Source organism: Engraulis encrasicolus, chromosome 4 (genome assembly GCF_034702125.1).
Source record: "Engraulis encrasicolus isolate BLACKSEA-1 chromosome 4, IST_EnEncr_1.0, whole genome shotgun sequence".
Lineage (NCBI taxonomy): Eukaryota > Metazoa > Chordata > Actinopteri > Clupeiformes > Engraulidae > Engraulis > Engraulis encrasicolus.
This window is the reverse complement of record NC_085860.1, coordinates 57,450,476-57,472,975: the sequence shown is the minus strand read 5'-3', so window position 1 is coordinate 57,472,975 and position 22,500 is coordinate 57,450,476. Positions and strand designations below refer to the sequence as shown.

Sequence of the window (22,500 nt, the reverse complement as noted above, 5' to 3'; positions counted from 1 at the left end):
TGTGCAGAGGTGTGTGGTGTCCCCGACTGTGACCGCTGTGGCTCTATAGTGCAACATGGGCAGGACGCTGCTAAAGTCTTGGAGGCACTAAGCATAACTGGTCAGGAGCCCCTACTTATAAGGTATTATTATTATTATTATTATTATTATTATTATTATTATTCATTATAATAATAATATTATTATTATAATGAATAATAATAATAATAATAATAATAATAATAATAATAATAATAATAATAATAATAATAATAATAATATGTTTTTAGTCAATCTCAGTTTAATAGATCCCAATTTTGGGGTGAAAGTGGTTGAGGCCCCAAGTGCTCTGCTTATTCAGCTTAAGCCTACCGGCGGCCCTGAACAGAGGGGAACAGAGTGGCTGGGTGTGCTATGCGCAGTGTGGTTATGTACATGGGGGCTACTGAGTTGTGCGGCTATAAAGCAGGATGAGGAGCAGAGGGAGTGGGTGTGTTACGGGAAGTGTGGTTATGTACATGGGGGCTACTGAGTTGTGCGGCTATAAAGCAGGATGAGGAGCAGAGGGTGTGCTATGCGCAGTGTGGTTATGTACATGGGGGCTACTGAGTTGTGCGGCTATAAAGCAGGATGAGGAGCAGAGGGAGTGGGTGTGCTATGCGCAGTGTGGTTATGTACATGGGGGCTACTGAGTTGTGCGGCTATAAAGCAGGATGAGGAGCAGAGGGAGTGGGTGTGCTATGGGCAGTGTGGTTATGTACATGGGAGTTGTGCTATGGGCAGCGTTCTTGTGTCGTTCAAAGGTTCACTGTGTAATATTTTTATTAGATTATTTCCAGAATTCATGCAGCCCATTCACAAATGTTACCTTTTTCATGAATACTTACCACCACCATCAAATTCTAAGTATTCATTATGACTGGGAAAATTGGACTTTCATATATAAAAAAGGGGGATCTTCTCCTTCAGCTAGCCTGGGTGAATAGCCGACTGTTGACTCCGTCAATCAGTCTGGCAAAAGCCATGAGGAATCCGTCTCCGTGGACGATGGGAGATGGTCTGATATTACTCTATCATTTAAATTAATTGAAGTTCCAAACTCAAATTAAAACCCATATTGTGCTTTATTAGCATGCCTGTTACGTTATAGCGTCGCAAAAGCATACAAATAACACAACGAAAGTGTGAATATAGTTACCTTAAAGGACCAGTTCAGTCAATTTCAACATGCAGTTGTAATGCTCACACTATCCTGGACTTGTCAGTACCTGAGATTTTTTTTTCTTCTTGTTCAGCCGTTTCCGAGATCCTGGTCATTGTAATTGGGGCAGCGCTTTGTTTACATTTCAAAAAAACATTTTTATTTATTCCCAAAAACATCCAAAAGGTTATAAAACATCAGCAGACAGCTAGCAAACAGTGGTACCTTTTGGGAAAATATTTGGAGGAGGCCTATGTTCATTTTTTTAAAAATGTAAACAAACGCTGCCCCCATTAGAATAGCTCATATCTCGGAAAGGGCTGAGCCGAAAAATGTGGCATCACCGGGTACTGACAAGTCAAGGGTAGCGTGAGCAATACAACAGCATATCAAAATTGACTGAACTGGTCCTTTAACCAATCAGTAATGGAGCTCGTGGGTGAGTTCTACGTCACCACTCTCAACTGTTTGCTGATTGGCGAAACACTGAGAGAACCAAGCTCAAGGCTTTTGTCAGACGATGTGCGGAGCCAAAATCTTTGGGTGGAGTACATGGATGGCATTGCCAGACTATCCTTCGGCAGCCATTTAGATCAAATTTGGCAGTAGACAGCACTGGTCCAAGGAGCACCATAGCTGCAATACCCTCTGACTCTGGCCACAATCCCACACAGTGCACCTTTAAAGTTTGTTGGGGGGGGCACGTGGAAGGAATGTCCCCGCTGTGAATCACTTACCTGATTTTCATATACTTCAGATCACGTACCGCGATTCTGGTCTGACCAGGACTATAGCGATTAGTGTTTCCAAATGGCCTGGTTAACCCGCCCCCCTCGGCTTGCTACTGGTTGAGGGCTGTGCCGAAGTTTAAACCAAACATTTCTTAGTCCCATTAGAACGTCTGCTTAAACCATGTCACTACCTTGAACACGCCTCTACCCAGGACGGTTGGAAAAGCTCAGTTCATTGGTTCTAGACAAAGTGGGTGGAGTTTCCTGCTGTGGAGGGAACGGAATCCTCATACACAAGCTCCTGGCCTTACTGTGTGTAGCTGAGCCGAAGGCCTTGCGTCACCAGTAGGGCGGAGCCCGGCTAGTGAATCACGGCCCCGCTGTAAATCGTGCCCCTGCGGTGAAGCGTGGCTCTGTGAAGCAGGATGGGAAGTAGAGGAGTGCATGTGTTACAGGCAGGATGGGAAGTAGAGGGGTGCATGTGTTACAGGCAGTGTGGTTGGGTGGGGGTAAAACCAGAGAGAGCAGAGAGAGAGAGGTTCCATTGGCCCATTGTTTCCGGGTTCTATTATTGCAAGGGGGAGGGGGGGGTAACTCCCCCTTTAAGCAGACCTAGGCTGACCTAAGGACTGTTCTATTCAATGCTAGGAGTATTATGACACGCCCCTTTAGGCAGACCGGAACCTGGTCATGTTAGGTGCCCATAGCAACCTATTACATTGGAATATCTCTATACACTTAAAGAATCTCTGGTAAAGCTTTCTGCATCAGGGGCAGGAGGAGGGTGGGCAGTGTTATGGGCAGTGTCATTGTGTGTGTGGACGGAGGTTAGTGAAACGCGACTATAAAGCTCTCTGCATTAGGGACAGCGGGAGAGGGGTGGGGGTATGTGTGTGTGTGTGTGGGGGGGGGCTGGGGGGGCTGGTGTGTTATGGGCAGTGTAAAGGCCAGAGGCACCATGCATTATGGTCACACTGATCGATCTCTCTCTCTCTCACTCTCTCTCTCTCTCGCTCTCTCTCTCTCTCTCTCTCTCTCTCTCTCTCTCTCTGAGGCAAGAGAGAGAAAAAGAGGGAGAGAGAGAGAGTAAAGGTGGAGATGGGTTCAGTTAGAGACCCTTCTGGTCTCCTTTCACAGATTTCCTCCACAGTTTTTATTATTTTCTATCTATAGCAGCAAGTCTTCATAGAAGCCTTTTATGTTAGATGTAATGAAGAAAAGTTCAAAATCAATTTCCCTTTTTGTAGATATGAGAATAAAGGAGTGTGCATATCAAGTGGTACGCTCTGTGGCAGCATTTAGGGGAAGTGAAATGGAAAAAGGCGGAAATGAAGAATGTTAATGCCACAAGTACTGTAAATAATTTAATCTGCTTCATGCATATTTATAACGACAATGAAGATTAATGAGGCTTTTAAATGATCATTATCAATGTGTACTTAATCAGGGAGAGAGTGCTCATCCTTAAACCCAACAAGGGCCACATACAGGCAGGCAAATACACACAAATGTATTTGTGTGTGTGCGTGTGTGTGTGTGTGTGTGTGTGTGTGTGTCTGTGTGTGTGTGTGTGTGTGTCTGTGTTTGTGTGTCTGTCTGTCTGTCTGTCTGTCTGTCTGTCTGTCTGTCTGTCTGTCTGTCTGTCTGTGTGCGCGTGATGCGTGCGTGTGTGCTTTTGCGTATGTGTGTATACTGTATGTGCACGTGTGTGTATTTATCAGTATTAATCTCAAGTACAGTCTTATTAATTGGCAATTAGAACTCTTCTCACTGGTATCACACATCCTCCTATCAGGCTGCATTTATTGTTATTACCTTATTTGAGCGCTGAATGCAAATATTATATCTCACACTTTTTCATTTTGTTGATGCAGTCTGTGAAGCGCAGCAAGAAGCATTGACTAGATTGCTGATTTACAGTACTAAATCAGGAGCAGTCTGACAACTGTGTTAGTGAAATTGCAGCATTTTGCTACAAGACGGACATAACACCATGTTGCCAAAGTATTTCAGCAAAATACCATCTAGTGCTATTTACCAATAGCCAATGCACGGTAGGCCGTATGTGTTATACAAATGTGTTAACAAATACACATTATGTCGACTGAAAATATCTGAAGGCAATTCCATCTCATAACATTTATGGTTGCGAACCAGAAATATGTAGCATCTGGTTTAGCCAGATGTACATTGTGCTTCACTACTTTAGATTGCATTACATTTAGGAAATGCTTCTATACAATGCGATTTACAAAAGAATGACATAAAAAATACATACAGTTAGTTACAGATTTTCAGCTTTAGTGTGAGGGTATTTACATCCAAATTCGGTGAACTGTCCAGGATTATTATGTGCCTCCCAATTTTTAAGGAACCAAAAGTAATTGGATAATATTTACACATCAAATCCAATTCTATTCAATTCTATATTTACAACAGGCAGATATACAGCCGTCTCCAAAAGAGTTGTCGCCTATCCAATAACAGCTAATAACCTGACTTTCAATTAATCACTTGGCTTCAGAAGTCACTCATATGAAAGCTACAACCCTCCCGAATGAAGATGTATGTACAAAAATAAATGTCATGCACCAAAGAAAGATTGACCCTTTAATGAACACAGACAGGGCAGATTTTCACAAGACAAAAGTTTTGTCGCCTATCGAACATAATGTGAAAATGAGCAGATAAGTCACTTCAAAACACTTCAAATACGCAGATTGGGTGTCATACTTATTCACTGGATCACTCTCACCTCTTCAAAAAAAATCAACTTTGGCCTTAGGTGTATGTTAGGGTCATTGTAATCATGGAAAGCAACACAATGAAAAGCAATGAAGATCAATGAGAGATGGTGACATATTTGCTATTCGTAGAGAAATAAATGTTTAACATCATGATTTAATCAATGATAAAAGCCCTCAAACACCTGCAGCATGCATGCAGCTCCCCATAAGAGCTGTATCCCTACCATGTTTCACTTTATGCAGCATTTTTCTTTTTTCACATTCTTCATACAATACAATATACAATATATTTTATTTGTCATTGTGACAAGCACAACGAAAATTTGCATTCCTTGTTGAAGCAAAAATAAATAAAAATAAAAATAAAATAAAAAAAATGGAATTAAAAGAATGGTATGTATATAAAAACTATGCTTTTGATGCAAAATTCAGTTCTGTGATGGCCGCTGCATAGAAACTGGTTTTCAGTCTGTTTGTCCTTGTCTTCATGGGCCTGAATCTCCTGCCCGATGGCAGCAATTCAAAAAGACTGTGACCTGGGTGGAATGTGTCTCTCTTGAATGCACTTGGCCTTTTTAGGCAGCGGGTGCTGTGTAGGCCCTCCAAAGATGGAAGAGGGCAGCCAATGATGTTCTCTGCAGCCTTTATGACCCCCTGGAGCTCTTTCCTCTGTGCCACAGTGCAGCCTGGGAACCACACACAAAGACAATATGTCAATATGCTCTCCACTGAGCAGCAGTAGAAGGACACAAGCAGCTTCTGACAGATGTTGTTTTTCCTAAGTATTCTTAGGAAATAAAGTCTTTGCTGTGCCTTCTTCACTAGCCCAGTGGTGTTGACACCCCAGGTCAGGTCCTCGCTGATGTGAACTCCCAGGATCTCAAACACCATACAGTTTTGATGCTATCAGTTCTAAAATGGTTGATCTTGGGATCATGCCTTCAGAGTATGAGTCGTATTAGCCTTCATTTTTGTCAGAATTAGGCCTGACATACTCTTGGCTGGCTTTTTTGAGACAGGCCAGTGGGAGAGACTTCTCTGGTGTTAAAAGTGAAGAATCTGGAAAAAATACATGGTGACTCCTCACTATTATAACATTACTCTACATGTAATCCACAAGACCATATTGAGTGTATAACTCGGGCAATTGTTGCAAAACCAGCACTATGTGGGCTCACAAGGGCCAGATCTTCTGCAAACATGAGGTGATTAATCACAGACCTGACAATTCAGCAGACTGTAGAACACAAACTCAGCTGCTGACAAGTCATTAATTTATACATTAAACAGTGCAGGAGACAGAAATCCACCTTGGCAGATACCATTAGATATATGAAATGGGGAGGATATTCCACAGCCTCTGTTGACACACATTGTCTGGTGTCTGCACCAGTACACTAGGATCCTAATGGCATTTGGGACTCCCCTCTGTAGCATAGATAACTCACTCTGGTTGATCCTATCAAAGGCCATAGAGGCATCTAGAAAACATATAAAATCAGTATAGGTCTGGTTCATATATTTAGCAACCATCTCTTTTAACACAAATATGCACACATTAGTGCCATATTTCTTTTAAAAACCAAACTAATAATCTGATGAGGATAGAAAGGTATCGCCTTGGAGGGAATTCTAGACAGTTATATTGGTCTGTAGTTGCCAATACCATTCAGTTTCCATGCTTTTCCCTTCAGGAATGGAACAAGCAATATGGACAAAAGTGACTCACAGTGAAGCATTATCCAATGAGTACAATCTCTTGCTGCCCCCTCTTGAGAGAAGTGGAACCCCAAGAATGCAGAGTTGAGATGGATGAGCGGTATGGGTTGAAAGAGATGAATAAGTGACGGGAGCTAACTAATGGCAGAGCAAGCTCATTCATTTTAAGGCCACATCTCACGCAGGTAACATGAGTGTCGGCCTTGCACTTGAGGAAAAAGAGGACGAGACAAGGGTGGACATGGGAGAAGGAGGGAGGGAGTGAAGAAAGTATGAGGTGGAGAAGGAGGAGGAGGAGGAGATGGTGGTGGACAAGGAGGGGGAACAGTAGGTAAGAAAGGTTAAGTGTGGACAAGGAAACCGCAACCCCTCTCTACCCTTATCCTCTGCTCTCCTCCACCATCCTCTCATACTATATAATGCACCTGCCCATCCCTTCATCCAGCACTCCTCTTCCTCTCCTCTCCTCTCCTCTCCTCTCCTCTCCTCTCCTCTCCTCTCCTCTCCTCTCCTCTCCTCTCCTCTCCTCTCCTCTTCTCTCCTCTGTTGAGTGGTGGGGACTTCTTCTCTTCTCGCTTTCAGTCTGCAACAAAAGGCCTTCTTTGCAGCTCTATTTTCTGTGCACATGAAGAGCATGGGGCTGTGCAGATACACTGGGCCGTTGTGTTGTGTTTGTGGTCTTGTGTGAGGTGCTCAGGAGTGGCAATGTTCGCATATCTGAGAGTCTAAACCTCACATAGAGAAATGCCACGGCAGGACAGGAACAGGGAAGGGAGAGGCAAGGAGAGAAGAGAAGAGAAGAGAAGAGAAGAGAAGAGAAGAGAAGAGAAGAGAAGAGAAGAGAAGAGAAGAGAAGAGAAGAGAAGAGAAGAGAAGGATGTTTGAGAGGAAAAGAGAAGACAATAGATGAAAGGAAGAAAGGATATAGTAGACAAGAGGGAACGACAATAAAATAGAGGCTGAAATTAGAGGCAGAAGAATGGGCTTTCCATCAGGAATATAAATGCTTTTGTGTCGGTACAGGGTTGTGAGGATGGGGAGGGACACTTGCATGAATACGCCACACATCAATAAAAGCACAATTAAAATAGCACCGTAGATCAATGCGTTTTCACCTGAGTTATTCAAATAATTTTTCACATGAGAAAAGACTTGTACTTTTTTCTTTACGTAGTGCAGTTGCACACAATAGCGTGTTGAAAGGTAATGTTCAGATTGACTTTACTTTCCAAATATTTTGGGATTTGGAGGTAGTGAGATAAATGGTCTGAATTTCTCAATAGACAGTGTGTGTGTGTGTGTGTGTGTGTGTGTGTGTGTGTGTGTGTGTGTGTGTGTGTGTGTGTGTGTGTGTGTGTGTGTGTGTGTGTGTGTGTGTGTGTGTGTGTGTGTGTGTGTGTGTGTGTGTGTGTGTGTGTGTGTGTGTGTGAGCGCCGTGTGTGCTTGCGTGTCTACCTCAGAGAGAAAAAGACAAAGATTGATCCTCTTGAATCTTGAAAGAGAATGTGAATGGCAGCGAGCGGTAAAGACCGAACTGTGTGTTGATGCATCAGATTTTTTATTTGTTTTTTTTTTAGCTCTGATCTGAGGACCAAGACTAACAAGCATTTACAATCTGGGCTCTGGTAGCACAGGGATCATCCATAGTGGAGGCCACAGTGCACAATGGGGAAGGCTAATCCAATATGCCACGAGTGCAGAGGACAGGACATTAAAGTGATTGTTTCAGAGGCAGCAGTGTGAAAAGACTTGGCTTAATAGGCTCATGTGTCATATCCCCTGCCACACCCCCAGGCACCCTTTAATATTGCCTTGGTTTCAGCTCGTCTACCTGAGCAGATAGGGAAATATTAAAACTCTTTCTCTCATAAAATTTGGAGCACCTCCTCCCTGGGCTTAGTGATGAAGAAAGTTGTTCCTTCCTTTCTGCCAGCGTGCCTGGATACTGTGACAAAGAATTAACCTGATTTACGTCATCTGGCTGCGTTCGCCAACTACATGCAGGCTGTTCCCTAAGAATCTCACAGAACTCAAATAGATAAGCCTCCCTGATTGGATCAATGCAGAATATCTACTATAAGCTTGATGGTTCCAAAATGGGAAGGGCCCTGCCTTAAAGGGGTATGCCACTATTTTGGGGCTTAATACAGTTAAAATCGATGGCCGGGGTTTATAAAGGTGATAAAGTGTCTTATTTTTCATGTAAGCCGTTGTCTTGCTTTAAGACAAGTTAAAAGAGGGAATATGTCGCTAAGCTAGTGAAAGTCAATGGATCCGTGTAGCATTGTAGCATGCTACACGGATCCATTGACTTTCACTAGCTTAGCGACATGCTCCCTCTTTTAACTTGTCTTAAAGCAAGACAACGGCTTACATGAAAAATAATACACTTTACCACCTTTATAAACCCTGGCCAACGATTTTAACTGTATTAAGCCCCAAAATAGTGGCATACCCCTTTAATGACTTAATCGATTACTTTAAATCCCACTTGGTTCAGTCCTTTACATAAGCCCCCCTGGATGACCCTATACTGCAGAATCTCTGAATCCCATTCAAGTTGCACTTTGCCAGTCTGTCCTTTGCAGACATCTCAGGGATATTTGTTGGATTTTAAGATCAGTTAGCTCTGCTTGACATTGCACTGCTTAGCGCCCATTGACCTGCCATGTGGTCGTGTTCTCTGAGATAGATAGGAAGTCTCGATCTCAGACGGCCATCGGCAGGGGGTGGCGGCAACAGCGGTCACACCCTGATTGGTTAATTAGCGCGGCGTAATCATGGCTAAGTGCTCATTTCAGATGTGACAGCCGTACGGTGATGTGCAGCGTGTGTAATTTCCTTCCCTCGTGAGGCCACTTGCTGCTTTTATCTGTCTCTGCAGTGTTTAATAAGTAATTTTCCTCCAGATTAAAATCACTACCTCCTTGTACACACACGCGCCACATACACAGACAAGCACACAGACACAGACACAGACACAGACACAGACACACACACACACACACACACACACACACACACACACACACACACACACACACACACACACACACACACACACACACACACACACACACACACACACACACACACTAGTTTCTCACTTATATGAAGAAAATTGAGTAATGCTTTAGAATAAGGTTCTTCTAATAAACGTTTATAGTCACTAGTAAGCAGGTATTAATGCCTAACCTGATTCACATCATCTGGCTGCGTTCGGCTACGTCACGCGGGGGCGTTCCCATCAGATGGTAAGAATCAGGTAAAGTAATGCCCTTACAAGTGCCCAATAATATGCTTATTAACTTTGTTAACATCTTCTAAGCTGTTTATTATGTGTTTATAGTGGTTTATTTTTTTAGTCTCATTATTTACATCGGTACACATATCCATCTTGATATGCTGACTAATACTAGATATGGAGGCGTCGCGAAAAATAAATAAATCAAGATGGCTGCCATGTGTACCGATTTTCATGCTTTTACTCAAATAAAGTTGCTCATCAGATGTTAACAACGTTAGAAGAACCTTATTCTAAAGCGTTACCAAAAATTGGTGTGTGTGTGTGTGTGTGTACGTGTGTACGTGTGTGCGTGTGTTTATTGTACTCATTTATTTGAGTACAGCTCATTTGTACTTCACATGTTAAGGTGTGACTAGTTGTGTACTATTGAGCAACTAAGTCACTTGTTTAGATTGCTGTAGACTCGGGTGCAGTGCAGTATTTTATAAAATAAACACAAGTGACATAATGTATGACATAATGTATGAAATAAGTGTCTAGTGTGTGTGTCATACAAGTGTCATACAAGTGACATAAATGTCTTTTTCAATAACTGTGTGAAACATACTCATCTCTCATGGGAGAATTGGATTCTGAAGGCAAGCACACACGCGCACATACACGCACGCGCACGCGCACACACACACAGCACAGAAGATCAGCACACAAAAAATTCAACCACATGGGCACACTCAGAGGAATACTGTAAAAAGGTGCCTCTCGTGTCAGGCCCATCTCACATATCCCAGTTCCTGCTTAACTGAGGGAGGAAAAACACACACCCCAGAGAGAGCCCCCCCCACCTCCCCTCTCTCTCCCAGAGCACTTTGATGGCATCTGACGTCTGCTGAGCCGTGCAGGGGCAGTGGAGTGGCACGTTGGAACAGTTGCTTGCCTACACAGAACACTCACAGCAGGTGTCTGTTCCTGTGTGTGTGGGTGTGTGAGCGTGCGCGTGTGTCTGTGTGCGTGTGTGTGTGTGTGTGCACACATGAGGAGCTTGTACTGTATGTGTGTGTGTCTGCTTTTTGCTGGTTGACATGGCTGCCTCCCAGCTGATGGGTGACCGTGGCGATCCCAGGGGAGCAGCAGGGATACACCGGCGGCCCCCTGACACAACCACTTGCATACATGAATAACACATTCACAATTTAGCAGAGGGAGGGGGAGAGAGAGAGAGAGAAAGAGAGACAGACAGACAGACAGACAGACAGACAGACAGACAGACAGAGAGAGGGAGAGAGAGAGAGAGAGAGAGAGAGAGAGAGAGAGAGAGAGAGAGAGAGAGAGAGAGAGAGAGAGAGAGAGAGAGAGAGAGAGCGAGAGAGCGAGAGACAGAGAGAGAGAGAGAGAGAGAGAGAGAGAGAGAGAGAGAGAGAGAGAGAGGGGGGGTGAGTAAGATAGATCCACGACAACACCATTACATGATGACTTGCATACAGATACATCGCCAACCATTTCCGGCCCTCTGCTTTGGATTTTTGTTTGTGGGTGGATGGACTTGCATTAACTCTTGTGGACCAGCAATTGGGTACATGATCTGTATAATCTCTTGATTTGATTGTGCAATAACTTTTAAAAGGGGGAATGGAATTGTACCAATTGCACCAGTGTGCTAACACACTGTCGGGTAGGTACATACAATTATTGAATTTGGCAGACCAACAGTTTCAAAATGGCCGAACTAAAAGATGTCCCATTTTTTGATTGTACAGTAACTCTTTTATTTAAAGTATGATGGTATGATTTTTATGGTTAGAAAAGAGCACAGTTGCAGGTGGAGGCATCGGTATCAATGCTTTGGGCTTCAGGATCAACCTGTTTAGATTTTGTGTATGCAAAAGACTCTCAAGCAATTTTACGTGTGGAGACTTCGGTTTATCGGCTGGTCAAGTACACAAAAACACATTTTGTGTGTGTGTGTGCGCGCGCGCGTGTGTTGTGCGTGCGTGTGTGTTGTTTAGCGTTACTGGCTGAGAGGTGACTCATTTGTCAGGCAGGCCTATTTAAAAATAAAAATAAATAACAGAGGAAATAAATAAATAAAGTAAAGAAAAAGACCTCATCTCCTTAACTCAGGGACGAGTGTTCTGTCCTCCCCTACGATGCTGAGGGCCATAATTGCCAGCTAGCTGCTACAATAGATACCAATTACCCCCTCCTCCTCATTGCAAGGCCCCTCACAAGTGTGTGTGTGTGTGTGTGTGTGTGTGTGTGTGTGTGTGTGTGTGTGTGTGTGTGTGTGTGTGTGTGTGTGTGTGTGTGTGTGTGTGTGTGTGTGTGCGTGTGTGTGTGTGTGTGTGTGTGTGTGTGTGTGTGTGTGTGTGCGTGTGTGTGTGCATGTGTGTGTGTGTGTGTGTCTATTGGGGGGCACACTCTAACCCTTCATTGCCGCCTATTCTCCCTGTCTCTTTCTCTCCGCCATTTTCATTTTCCACAAGCATATAAATGGTGGCGACATCATTGAGGGAGAAAATTACAGTTGTTAAGTTTTATCACTGGCCATCTCATCATTAGCCGCTGTACTGCAGAGAGCATTCAGATGGAGTGGTACCTGAATACGGAGAGAGAGAGAGAGAGAGGGAGAGAGAGAGAGAGAGAGAGAGAGAGAGAGAGAGAGAACAGCACCAAGACCATCGTCAATGAAGACAATAAAAATAAACACTGCCCCCTCTGTAGTGCCGACCCTGTTACACAGCACCAATGATTGTCCTGCTAGTTTATGAGCATGCAGGTAAGGCGGCACTCTTTTGTGAGACTCTTCTCGAGACGGCAGGAAGTTGTTATGAACTGTGAGTGGGTCCAAACAATATGCTAACGTTCATGTGTGCTCATGGGTGGCTTGGGATGTGTGGGTGTGCTGGAATGAGGAGGAAGGAGGACTTCATTCTTTGCAGCTTTGGTTACAAAAAGGAAATCAATTCGAATTTTGTACTGCCTTTATATTCTCCCTGAGAAGGGCTCGTATTGTGTGCACACTAATAGTGATTGTTCCTGGACCTGATATTACTTCAGAAAGCACATGATCAGACATGGAAAGAGTCGAACATAGACTCACCAAGAAAACTTTCCCTGGCTGCAGATCTTTCTTTGTTTGATAACCGCATCTATAGGGGGGACAAGAGCTTCAGTTATATCGCAATAATTATGACACAATAGGCAATAGAAAATAACAAATGCCAGTATAAATAGAAAATATGTAACAAATATTGTTTTTATCCAAGTGCCAGCTAGATTCTAAGTTCATACAAAGTTATTCTTGCCAAACTTATGTCAAAAGTGTGGTCAGTCCCAGGCGAGAACGATTATGACTTTGTCATGGAGTCGTGGATGAAACAAAATTAAAGAGAAGTTTCAGTTTCAATTTGAATTTTCATTAAGGATAGCCGCTTGAGATGAATCATCTCATTTTCATTCTCCCTGTAAGGTATTTTCTACTAACCCATTGATGCTGGATGTTGCGTTGTGCAACATTAGCCCTGGTGCCTGGAGCTGCGTGACGCAACATCCAGGCTCATGAGATTTGAGACAATTTTGTTAAAACTCTTAGTGTGTTAGAGCTGAATGATCACCTTTTAATGCAAGATGAGGGTCTTAGTGTTTAAACGCAACTCATGGCAAGTTTTTATTTGCTTCAGAGGCTGTTTCTTTTTTTAAAGGCTGAGGGCCACTTTTCTTAAAAAGGGCTTAGGCATTCATTTTTGCAAGTGCTTTAGGCATCAATGGGTTAATTAGCCAATGAACGAGCACCTCTGAGCTTGACTATTTACTCCCTTTGGCCTTTGTGTTTCTCCCCTCACAGCTGCAGATGTCCAAAGTTGTACACTTCACAGACCAGATGTGCCAGGTTTGACCACTCACTTTGTCTGTGTGTTTCCCCTCCCAGCTCCAGGTTTCCACAGTGGACATGAGTGGCCATCTAGTAGAGGGCCCCGAGGTGCTAGAGATATCCGTCATCGACCAGAACGACAACCGGCCCATCTTCAGGGAGCTGCGCTACTCAGGAGAGGTGCTGGAGGGCTCACCCACAGGTAGGACAGTCTCTCTCTTTCTCTTTCTCTCTCTCTCTCTCTCTCTCTCTCTCTCTCTCTCTCTCTCTCTCTCTCTCTCTCTCTTTCTCTTCCTCTTTCTCTCTCTCTCTCTCTCTCTCTCTCTTTCTCTCTCTCTCTCTCTCTCTCTCTCTCTCACACACACACACACACCACACCACACACACACACACACACCACACACACACACACACACACACACACACACACACACACACACACACACACACACACAGAGAGAGAGAGAGAGAGAGAGAGAGAGAGAGAGAGAGAGAGAGAGAGAGAGAGAGAGAGAGAGAGAGAGAGACTCCAGGTCTTGTGGGACATGTATGTGAGTTAGAAGCCAGACTGACGTGATACTTACCAATCTAAGCCTCTTCTTTTTCCGACATAGTTATGATTCTTGAAATCACTATTTAAAATCACCATAGAATACTTAAGATCTGATGGGCATTATTGATCAATTCTTGGTTAAGTACTGTGTCAAGATGATGATATGCTGTGTGAAGAAGATTATATAAGACCTGGTATTCAGTGAATGTTAGGATGCTATAAAAGCATATTTGCCACGTGTACGCAGTGTTTCCCACAGAAATTTTGGAAACTATGGGGGCAGCCGGGATTTTTTTTTTCTTGGGGGGGGGGCGGGGGGGCATGACATTTTGGGCCATGGGGGTGGGGGGGAGGTGGAAATTCATGCGGCGTAAATGCAAAATGCAAAGCAATGAGTGAAGTATGACATTCTATGCGTTTAGATGACACACTTAAATCCGATTTAACTCACTTTAAATCTGATTAAAACTTAATTCCGCTCTAAAATTATCATGTAAACACTTACCGAACAGGATTTAAGTTTATTCAGATTTAAACTTTAAGTCCGATTAAAGTGGGTGGTTTATTCCTCTTTTAAATCCGATTAAACACGTTCCTCTGTCATGTATCCTTTTATTCAGAATTACAATTTATTCAGAAGTCCAGTCGTTCCACGCATGCTTGTTGGCCACACGATGGCGCCAAGAGCCCGTGCTCTTTGCTAGTGAGAAAAAATGGCGGCGTTTCCTGTTGATTTTCACATGAAAGGTTTGCTTAATTTAAAGTCCCTAAGCGACTATAAATGTTGTGGCTTCCATATATTGATGTAAAAGTGCCCCACGAAGTAATGAAGCACAACAAAGTTACTGCACATCACCCTTTGACTACTCATTTTTCTAAGCTAGGTGGATAAGCTATCTAGCATTTTGAAAGAACCAGACCATTGGGGATGTCCCTATAGCTTTCAGTCCGACTGAAGGCATTCATTTTCGGGCAGAAGGTTAGCAGAAGGTTAGCACCTGTCCTGGTAGTCATGAAGGTTTAGCGACCTCGCCCTCACCCCTTATTTGGCTCGCTCAGCACATGCGTCCTCAGTCCAATCGCAATACTTTCTGTTCCCCAGACGTTTAATCAGATTTAAGTGAAAGTGCCATGTATACACGTCGCAAAATAACTCTTAATCCGATCTATTTAAATCTGATCTATTCAATCTGATTCAAAAACATCATGAAAATGTAGCCATTGGCACATGGAGAAACTATAGGCCTACATTTCAGCCATTTATGTTTTGAGAAATTACATTAGATTTTACCCATGACATGTATAGTACTACATTGTCATTTATATATTTTTTAAATGCAGTACAGTGAATCATTTCTGTTTGCAACACACTTTTCATTCGTCCCAATGCAGGGGCCTATGCAATGAAAAAAACAAAATAGGAGCACATATAACAATTTAGGAGCACTGTGAAATTGTTAACCCACAGACAAAAAGGGCCTAAAGGAGTAGGCTATGCCTTTCCCCCCACACACATAGGCGTAGGCCTACACATTCTACATGAAGGGTGCTGGTCACAGGGCCAGTTTTTCAAAATTCCTCCCAGTAAAAGGGCTGAACAACATATTACACATTTATGTCTATTCACATTCATTACACAGTAAGCCTGAGGAGTGTCAGTAAACTCATTCCGACTGTCCACTCTCTGAAGGTTTTTTATTGCTACTAAACCCAAGTTAACTACAACAACTTGACTAGGCTTTTGATCTCTTTGTCTTTCAAGCACTCATGGTTTTCTCTATAGGATGTATTTACTCCAGGAGGAAAATGCGAAGGAAATCGTTTTTCAAATCGTTTTCAAAAAAACAGAAATCGTTAAAAAATATATATATATAATTATTTTTTTATTTTTGGAAACTATGGCGACCAAATGTAAACTATGGCGGTGCGTCATAGTTTCCTCAATGTATGGGAAACACTGGTACGATAACATGATTGACCACATATGCCCTATTAAAGGCTTTTGCCCTGTAGCCATTAAATAGTCGATGTGACATGACCAAATGATATGGTGAAATGCTGCAATGCTTCTTTTATTGTGGAGAGATAAAGTTGGTCAAAGAGCACGAAAACAGCTTTTGGTATGATTTAATCCTCTTATCTTTAAAACTTAAGTTCCCACCAAACATCCTGTGCACATTTTAAGTGTAAGTGGTAGGAACTTGCCTTTGTTAAGGTTTTTGTCTTTTGCTTTTTAGGTTCCGTTAAGTTGGAATGCATTCTGCTTGTCTTTTGTCCGTGTGACAGATCTGTTTCATTTTCTACTCATTTACACTTTTGGTAATATTCAAACTGAGATTAAATGGGGTGTGTGAAGAGTCTCATTCAGACTGGCCTTGGCAGTCCAGATATATTCTGCATCATTAATTCTGAACTGAAGCACCATATCTGATGTGAACTGAAAATGTCTTGAACCTCAAAAAAGGCAGTCCAGCAGGAGCTTATACCCAAAGACTTTCTAGCACAGGAGCGTCAGCAGGGCCGATACTATACAGGGGCACAGCAGGGCACAGGAAAAGTAATATGAGCATGCGAAGCGCGCAAGCAATTTCTTTTTGCAGTTAATTATTTTAGAAGAGCATAACAAATAGCATAATAAATAAATGTATCTTATAGATTGTTTCTCAATAAGTAGACTAATTGTGTCTTAATTAATTAGGCCTATGCTTTCATTGCCTTCACGCAGTTGGGCTCACCGGTCCATTCACTCTTTGCAGAAATTACTTAACCTAACTACACCATAACAGCATTATGACAGAGCAGAGAGATTTAAGTAGGCCTAACTGATTAAGAATTGATCATAGCAATTTTGCTTGCAGGTTATAACAGAGGCTCTGCGCAAAGGGGTTATTGGCCTACTACAGTGGGGTATTTGGATAAGCCCCTATATGTCAAAGAAAAATAATAGTCATGCCTCCATAGCCTACTTCATCCATCAATAGGCCTAAACAAATTCTGAAAATAAATGTTTTCAGATTGGTTATCTTACAGGAAAAATCTACTAATCTTCCATAGGCATAGCTATTACCATTTTACTAGGGCATTGCTGCTGCAACAAGGCAGGTGCTTGGTATTTCACACCTAACAACAATGGCAACCATTGACAGCTATCAAGAGTGCATCCCAATATATGACCTTGCCTCCTCCACTTGCCTCCTCCACTTGCTTCTCGTCATGATGACATCACTGACAACAGCATGATATTTCAATATCTTGCAAAAGCTCAATTGTAAAGTCTTTTTCTCATTTGCAATTGGGATGGTGAATGAAAAACAGTCCCTCAAAAGTTGTTGTGGCGAGGCTGACAGCTGGGAAACGTTATAGTTTTCTCCACGGAGGAGGGGCCAGGAGGCGGGACGAGGAGACAAGCACAAGTGGAGGAGTCAAGGACACATATTGGGATGCACCCCAAGAGTGCTAAACTTCTCTGTAGCCTATAAAACATTGGACGGAATTTTGTCAATTCTACTAACAGAAAAACGGCAATTCACACATTCGGAAGAACAATTAAGGCTCAAAACAACTCACTGAAAATTCCTAACGAAGTCACAGGAATTATTATTTACAAGGGTCTACATTAGGCCTATTCTCAACAGTCAACACTACCAAAACGGACATTAAAAACGGACATTTGGACATTAAAAACGGACAAATAGGCTTACTCACAACGTTTGAATGATGCACACAAATGGCTGAAATCAGGCAAAAAATAAAGTGTATATTCCTGCTGAAACGAAGCCCAACCCCATGACACTGACTGGAAGCACTCGCTCATTAAACTGCCCCCCATTGAAGACTGTGCATGCTTGGAATCTTCATTGGAGACGCGAAATCGCCACATGGTCACCCTCGATTTCGTGAATAAATTACAGTTATTGGTCATGTGGCACATATGGACTGAATAGCCTACAGTAGGCAAATTAATTACAATATTATTGCAAGTAGTGCATCAGCGCTATTTTCTGCATACTCTGTAGCTGTCTGCATGCTAAACTTGACCTAAATTTGATGCTAAACTTGAAAAAGGTATCCTTATTTTTATTTTTTTGATGCACTCATACCGGGGCACCGCAGCTCTAATGCCAATTCACGTGCCCGGGTAAAAAAGGTCTGCCGATGCCGATGTTCTAGCAGAAAGATAGATCAAACCACACCTACCCAATGCAGGAGTGTTTAGTCTCCCAAGGGGGCGCTGTCTTCTCCTTCTTCTACTCTTCCTGTGGTATTTGGCGGCGCCTTGTATAATATGCATGCTACCGCCAACAGACAAACATGAATAAATGACTAAACATATAAATAGATGGCTGATTCAGCTGAGTCGCTTTACTCTCCTTACCAATAGCCTCGACACACCTTGATCTCATTTGTTTTCATCACTTCCCCATGGGGGGAAACACAGCATCTCCCCATCTCTGCAGCAGAATAGCAATTAGCTCAGCAGGGGAATGGAAACAAACACAGAAGCACACAGCACACAACAACATCAACAAAGGCTAGGAGAAAGAACAGTTAAAACAACAAAAATGGAGATAATGTAAAAAATATATATTTTAAAAGTAATAAGCTTTAGTGTCAACGAGAAGTATCCCAGCGTTTCTTTAACATGGCTCTAACTTAATATAGCAAAACGGGTTTATCAAATTTCCAGAGGACCAAAGGAAATTCAGCAGAATAGCTTAATGAAGTTATGCAGCCTCCCCACAAGTAGTTTTACTGGGGTGGGTGTTTGGGGAGAGAGAGAGAGAGAGAGAGAGAGAGAGAGCACAAACAAGAAAGTGATAAATGCCCCTGTAGAGGTGAATCTTAATGTGTTTCTCAAAAGACAGCCAAGAATGGAAGAAATACTCCTCCTCCTCCTCCTCCTCCTTCTATTCCCAAACATGTTCCTCCTCTTACTATACCTCCACCTCCTCCTCCTCTTTCGCTTCCTAAACCACCTCCTCCTCTTCCTAAACCTTCTTCTCCTCCTCCTCTTCCTAAACCTTCTTCTCCTCCTCCTCCTCCTCCTCCACCACCTCTTCCTCCTCTTCCTTCTCCTCCCCTTCTCTCCCTGTTTAGTTCCACCCTCACACGTGCCTACAGGGCAGGATTAAGAGGAGAGTGACAAAACTGAAAGGATGAAGTTAGAACATCATTTATCAAGTTAGATGTGCTTGTGTCTTTGTGTATTTTCCGTGTCTCTGTCTCTGTGGATTTAAATGTGTGTGCACATATATTGTTGCATATGCGTGCACAGGCACTCATGTAATAGTGTGTCTTTTCTGTGTATGTCTCTGTAGGCCTATGTGCATAATGGCTTCAGTGTGCATGAGCTTGTATGGGTATGTGTGTGCGCTTGCACTTGTTTGTGTGTGTGTGTGTGTTGTTTCCTTGTCTGAGACCCCTGCCGAATGTGGCAGCATGTTTTTGGAGCCCGGGGGTAATCTCCTCTTGCCTATTCAACCAAAACAAAACTGACTGTTGCTGCATCCCCTGGCATTTCCCATCAGAGAGGGCCTTGCAAACCATAAAACACACACACACACACACACACACACACACACACACACACACACACACACACACACACACACACACACACACACTCATGCACAATGACACAAACATGCACATACTGTACCACACACCAGCTCCACCGAGGCATAAGTGCACACTATGCTGTCTCCTGCTGAAATTCCTCTCAAGTGAAATTGGAAGGTGTAGCCAGTTATAAATGTCCTGTTTTTGGCATTGGCCTTGGCTCATACAGCTTCGGCATTGTGCTTTTACGCCATGAACCCGGGTTCGATTTCGGCAGAGATTCTTTAAGTATATAGAGATATGCCAATGTAATAGGTTGCTATGCGCACCTAACATGACCAGGTTCCGGTCTGCCTAAAGTGGCGTGTCATAATACTCCTAGAATGAATAGAACAGTCCTCAGGTCTGCCTAGGTCTGCCTAAAGGGAGATTTCCCCCCCTCCCCCTTGCAATAATAGAACCCGGAATCAATGGGCCAATGGAACCTCTCTCTCTCTACTCTCTCTGATTTCGGCCTTAGTTTGCCAGGGACGGGTTATGAATCCATGGGGCCCTGGGCCAGACAAAAAGAAAGGGCCTCCTCAGTGGGTGTTGGTAGTCTATAAAAATAGAGAAAGTCAAAGAATGCGCGCACATCAGTGGCACAGGTGCTGGACCAAACGTAAGATAAATGAAAAGAAAATAAAGGTCCGCAACACTGTTAAATGCTCCCAAATATTTAATGGCACTGTGCCATTTTTTGTGCCTTTAAATATTTGGGAGCATTTAACAGTGTTGCAGACCTTTATTTTCTTTTCATCAGTCTGTAAAAATATTCAGGGTTTCAGGCCAGATGCTAGAGACCCTATGTTGTTGGGATTCAGGTGCAGATTGAAAATAGAGGTTTTAAAAGTGTGCCTGTAATGTAATATGAAAAAGGAAGTGTGTGTGTATGTGTGTGTGTGTGTGTGTGTGTGTGTGTATGTGTGTGTGTGTGTGTGTGTGTGTGCGTGTGCGTGTGCATGTGTGTGTGTGTGTCCTCTCTTCTTGCATTTTTTTGTAAAACGGAATGAGTAGGCAACATAGCAAATCATACAAGGGCAATGGGTATGTTTCTATGTTTTTTTTAATTAATGAATACATTTGTGCAAAACTGACAATTACAATGCCTGTGAATGGCAATGGCAGAGACAAAAGTCAACTAGTTATATTTAGAGATGATTTGAAAATGTCTATATGCACAGCAAATAAACGAATAAAAAATGTATTAATTAAATCCAGAGATAATGCTTGTAATTTTCAACTAAATTTTTGTTTGGACTGTGATGTGATGAATGAGGTAATAATGTGTATCTAATTCATGTCTCACACTCCCATGCATATGCACACCAATGACATTACATTTTACACAAATAGCAATAACGTCTAATCTGTCATACTTTGGGACAATTCAAACAAATCAACACTACGCTGCTTGAGGTTAACAGCTCATTTGTTTTATGTCACTAATAGAGTAGAGTAGAGTAGAGTAGAGTAGAGTTTCATTTATTGATCCCAGGGGGAAATTAAGGTGTCAAGTAGCATACACACATAAATAAAGACATTGCCCACAAGACATAACACACATATTTACACACTAGTGAAGGTGATACTGTACCATTTCTAGAAATAAGCTCACCAGCTCACCTTTACACTTCCCCTTGACTTAAATAATTGAGCTTTACCTTTCTCCTGCACTTCCAGCCATTTTCTCAGTCTGGAAATGCGAAGTCTACCTCTTAGCTAGCTATCATTACAATGAAAGTCTGTGTCCCATGCGATTCAATGATAGTTGCTACCAGGGCTCTAAATTAACACACGCCAACACGCCAAACACGGGTGAAAAATAATTTTGGCTAGTAGAAAAAAATACCTACCCGCCAATTTGGCTAGTAGCGCCCGAGTACAGTAACTTATGAACGGTAAACCGCTGCTCTGATGAACGTTATACGGCGAGATTTCCTACATTACCCATGGACACTAGCGTCACGAGGTAGCCTCCCACCGTGGGCTTTCCAGTGCATCGAGCGTCAACTCCATGCTGTTGCGCGCGCCAGGATTGAAAACATTTCAGACGACCAGCCTTCTGTCAGCTAAGCTGCGCTCACACTATTCTGACAGGCAGCTCTCCTCCTATGCTCTCGTCGCTTTCGCTACAACCTTTTTAACGTCACTACTGCTATTATTACTAGGCCTATATGAACCTTGCTGTAACAGGCTGCATTTTTGAAGCAGCGAAACCCTGACCGTTTCAATAACAGGACTTACGCAGATTATGCATAGCGCAGTGATGAGAATGTGGCGGGGGTTAGAGCAAGGTTCTGTGTGTTGGTGAATGCTAGTAGTAATTGTAAATAGTGACGTTAAAAATGAGTGGTTGTGGAACGAAATAGCGACCAGGGCAGAGGAGGAGAGCCGACTGTCAGAGTAGTGTGACCGTAGCTGTCAGTTCAGTTGTCTTCTGAAATGTTCAGAGTCCTGGCGCAACTAAGTTGGAAAGCCCACGCCATCGAAAAAAAACAACCAACGACGAAGCTGTGGAAGTAACAAAGGAAGCGAAGATTCCCGAGATATTATTTACTTTTAATTAAACTAGGCTTCTTGTCATTTGGTTGCGCATGGTAGAGAAGAGCTCCTCCTCTTTCCTCTCATCTCTTCTCCTTCCTTGGGGTGTGCGTATGTGAGGTTTTGTAGTGTTTGGCTGTGTGCTTGGTTACTGTAGGCCTATGTTAAAGGTCTGTTATGTGAGTGGCTTGTGTGATGTGATTCAGCTGCTTTCAGAGGAATTGAACAAAAACTAATCAAATTAATTAGGCCTAAGTAACGAAAGTAAAAAATAAAGCAGAAGTTAAAAAATAATGAAAAAATATATAAATAT

General features: G+C 42.8%; 1 protein-coding gene across 1 annotated transcript in view; it reads left to right on the top strand.

Moving 5' to 3' along the window:
* Positions 1 to 22,500, top strand: part of LOC134448156 (cadherin-13-like) — a 188,302-nt gene that overhangs the window by 23,076 nt on the left and 142,726 nt on the right. The window contains exon 3 of the mRNA XM_063197916.1: positions 13,550 to 13,694. Within this exon, the coding sequence (XP_063053986.1) occupies positions 13,550 to 13,694 (145 nt within the window). The remainder of the gene's footprint in view (positions 1 to 13,549; positions 13,695 to 22,500) is intronic.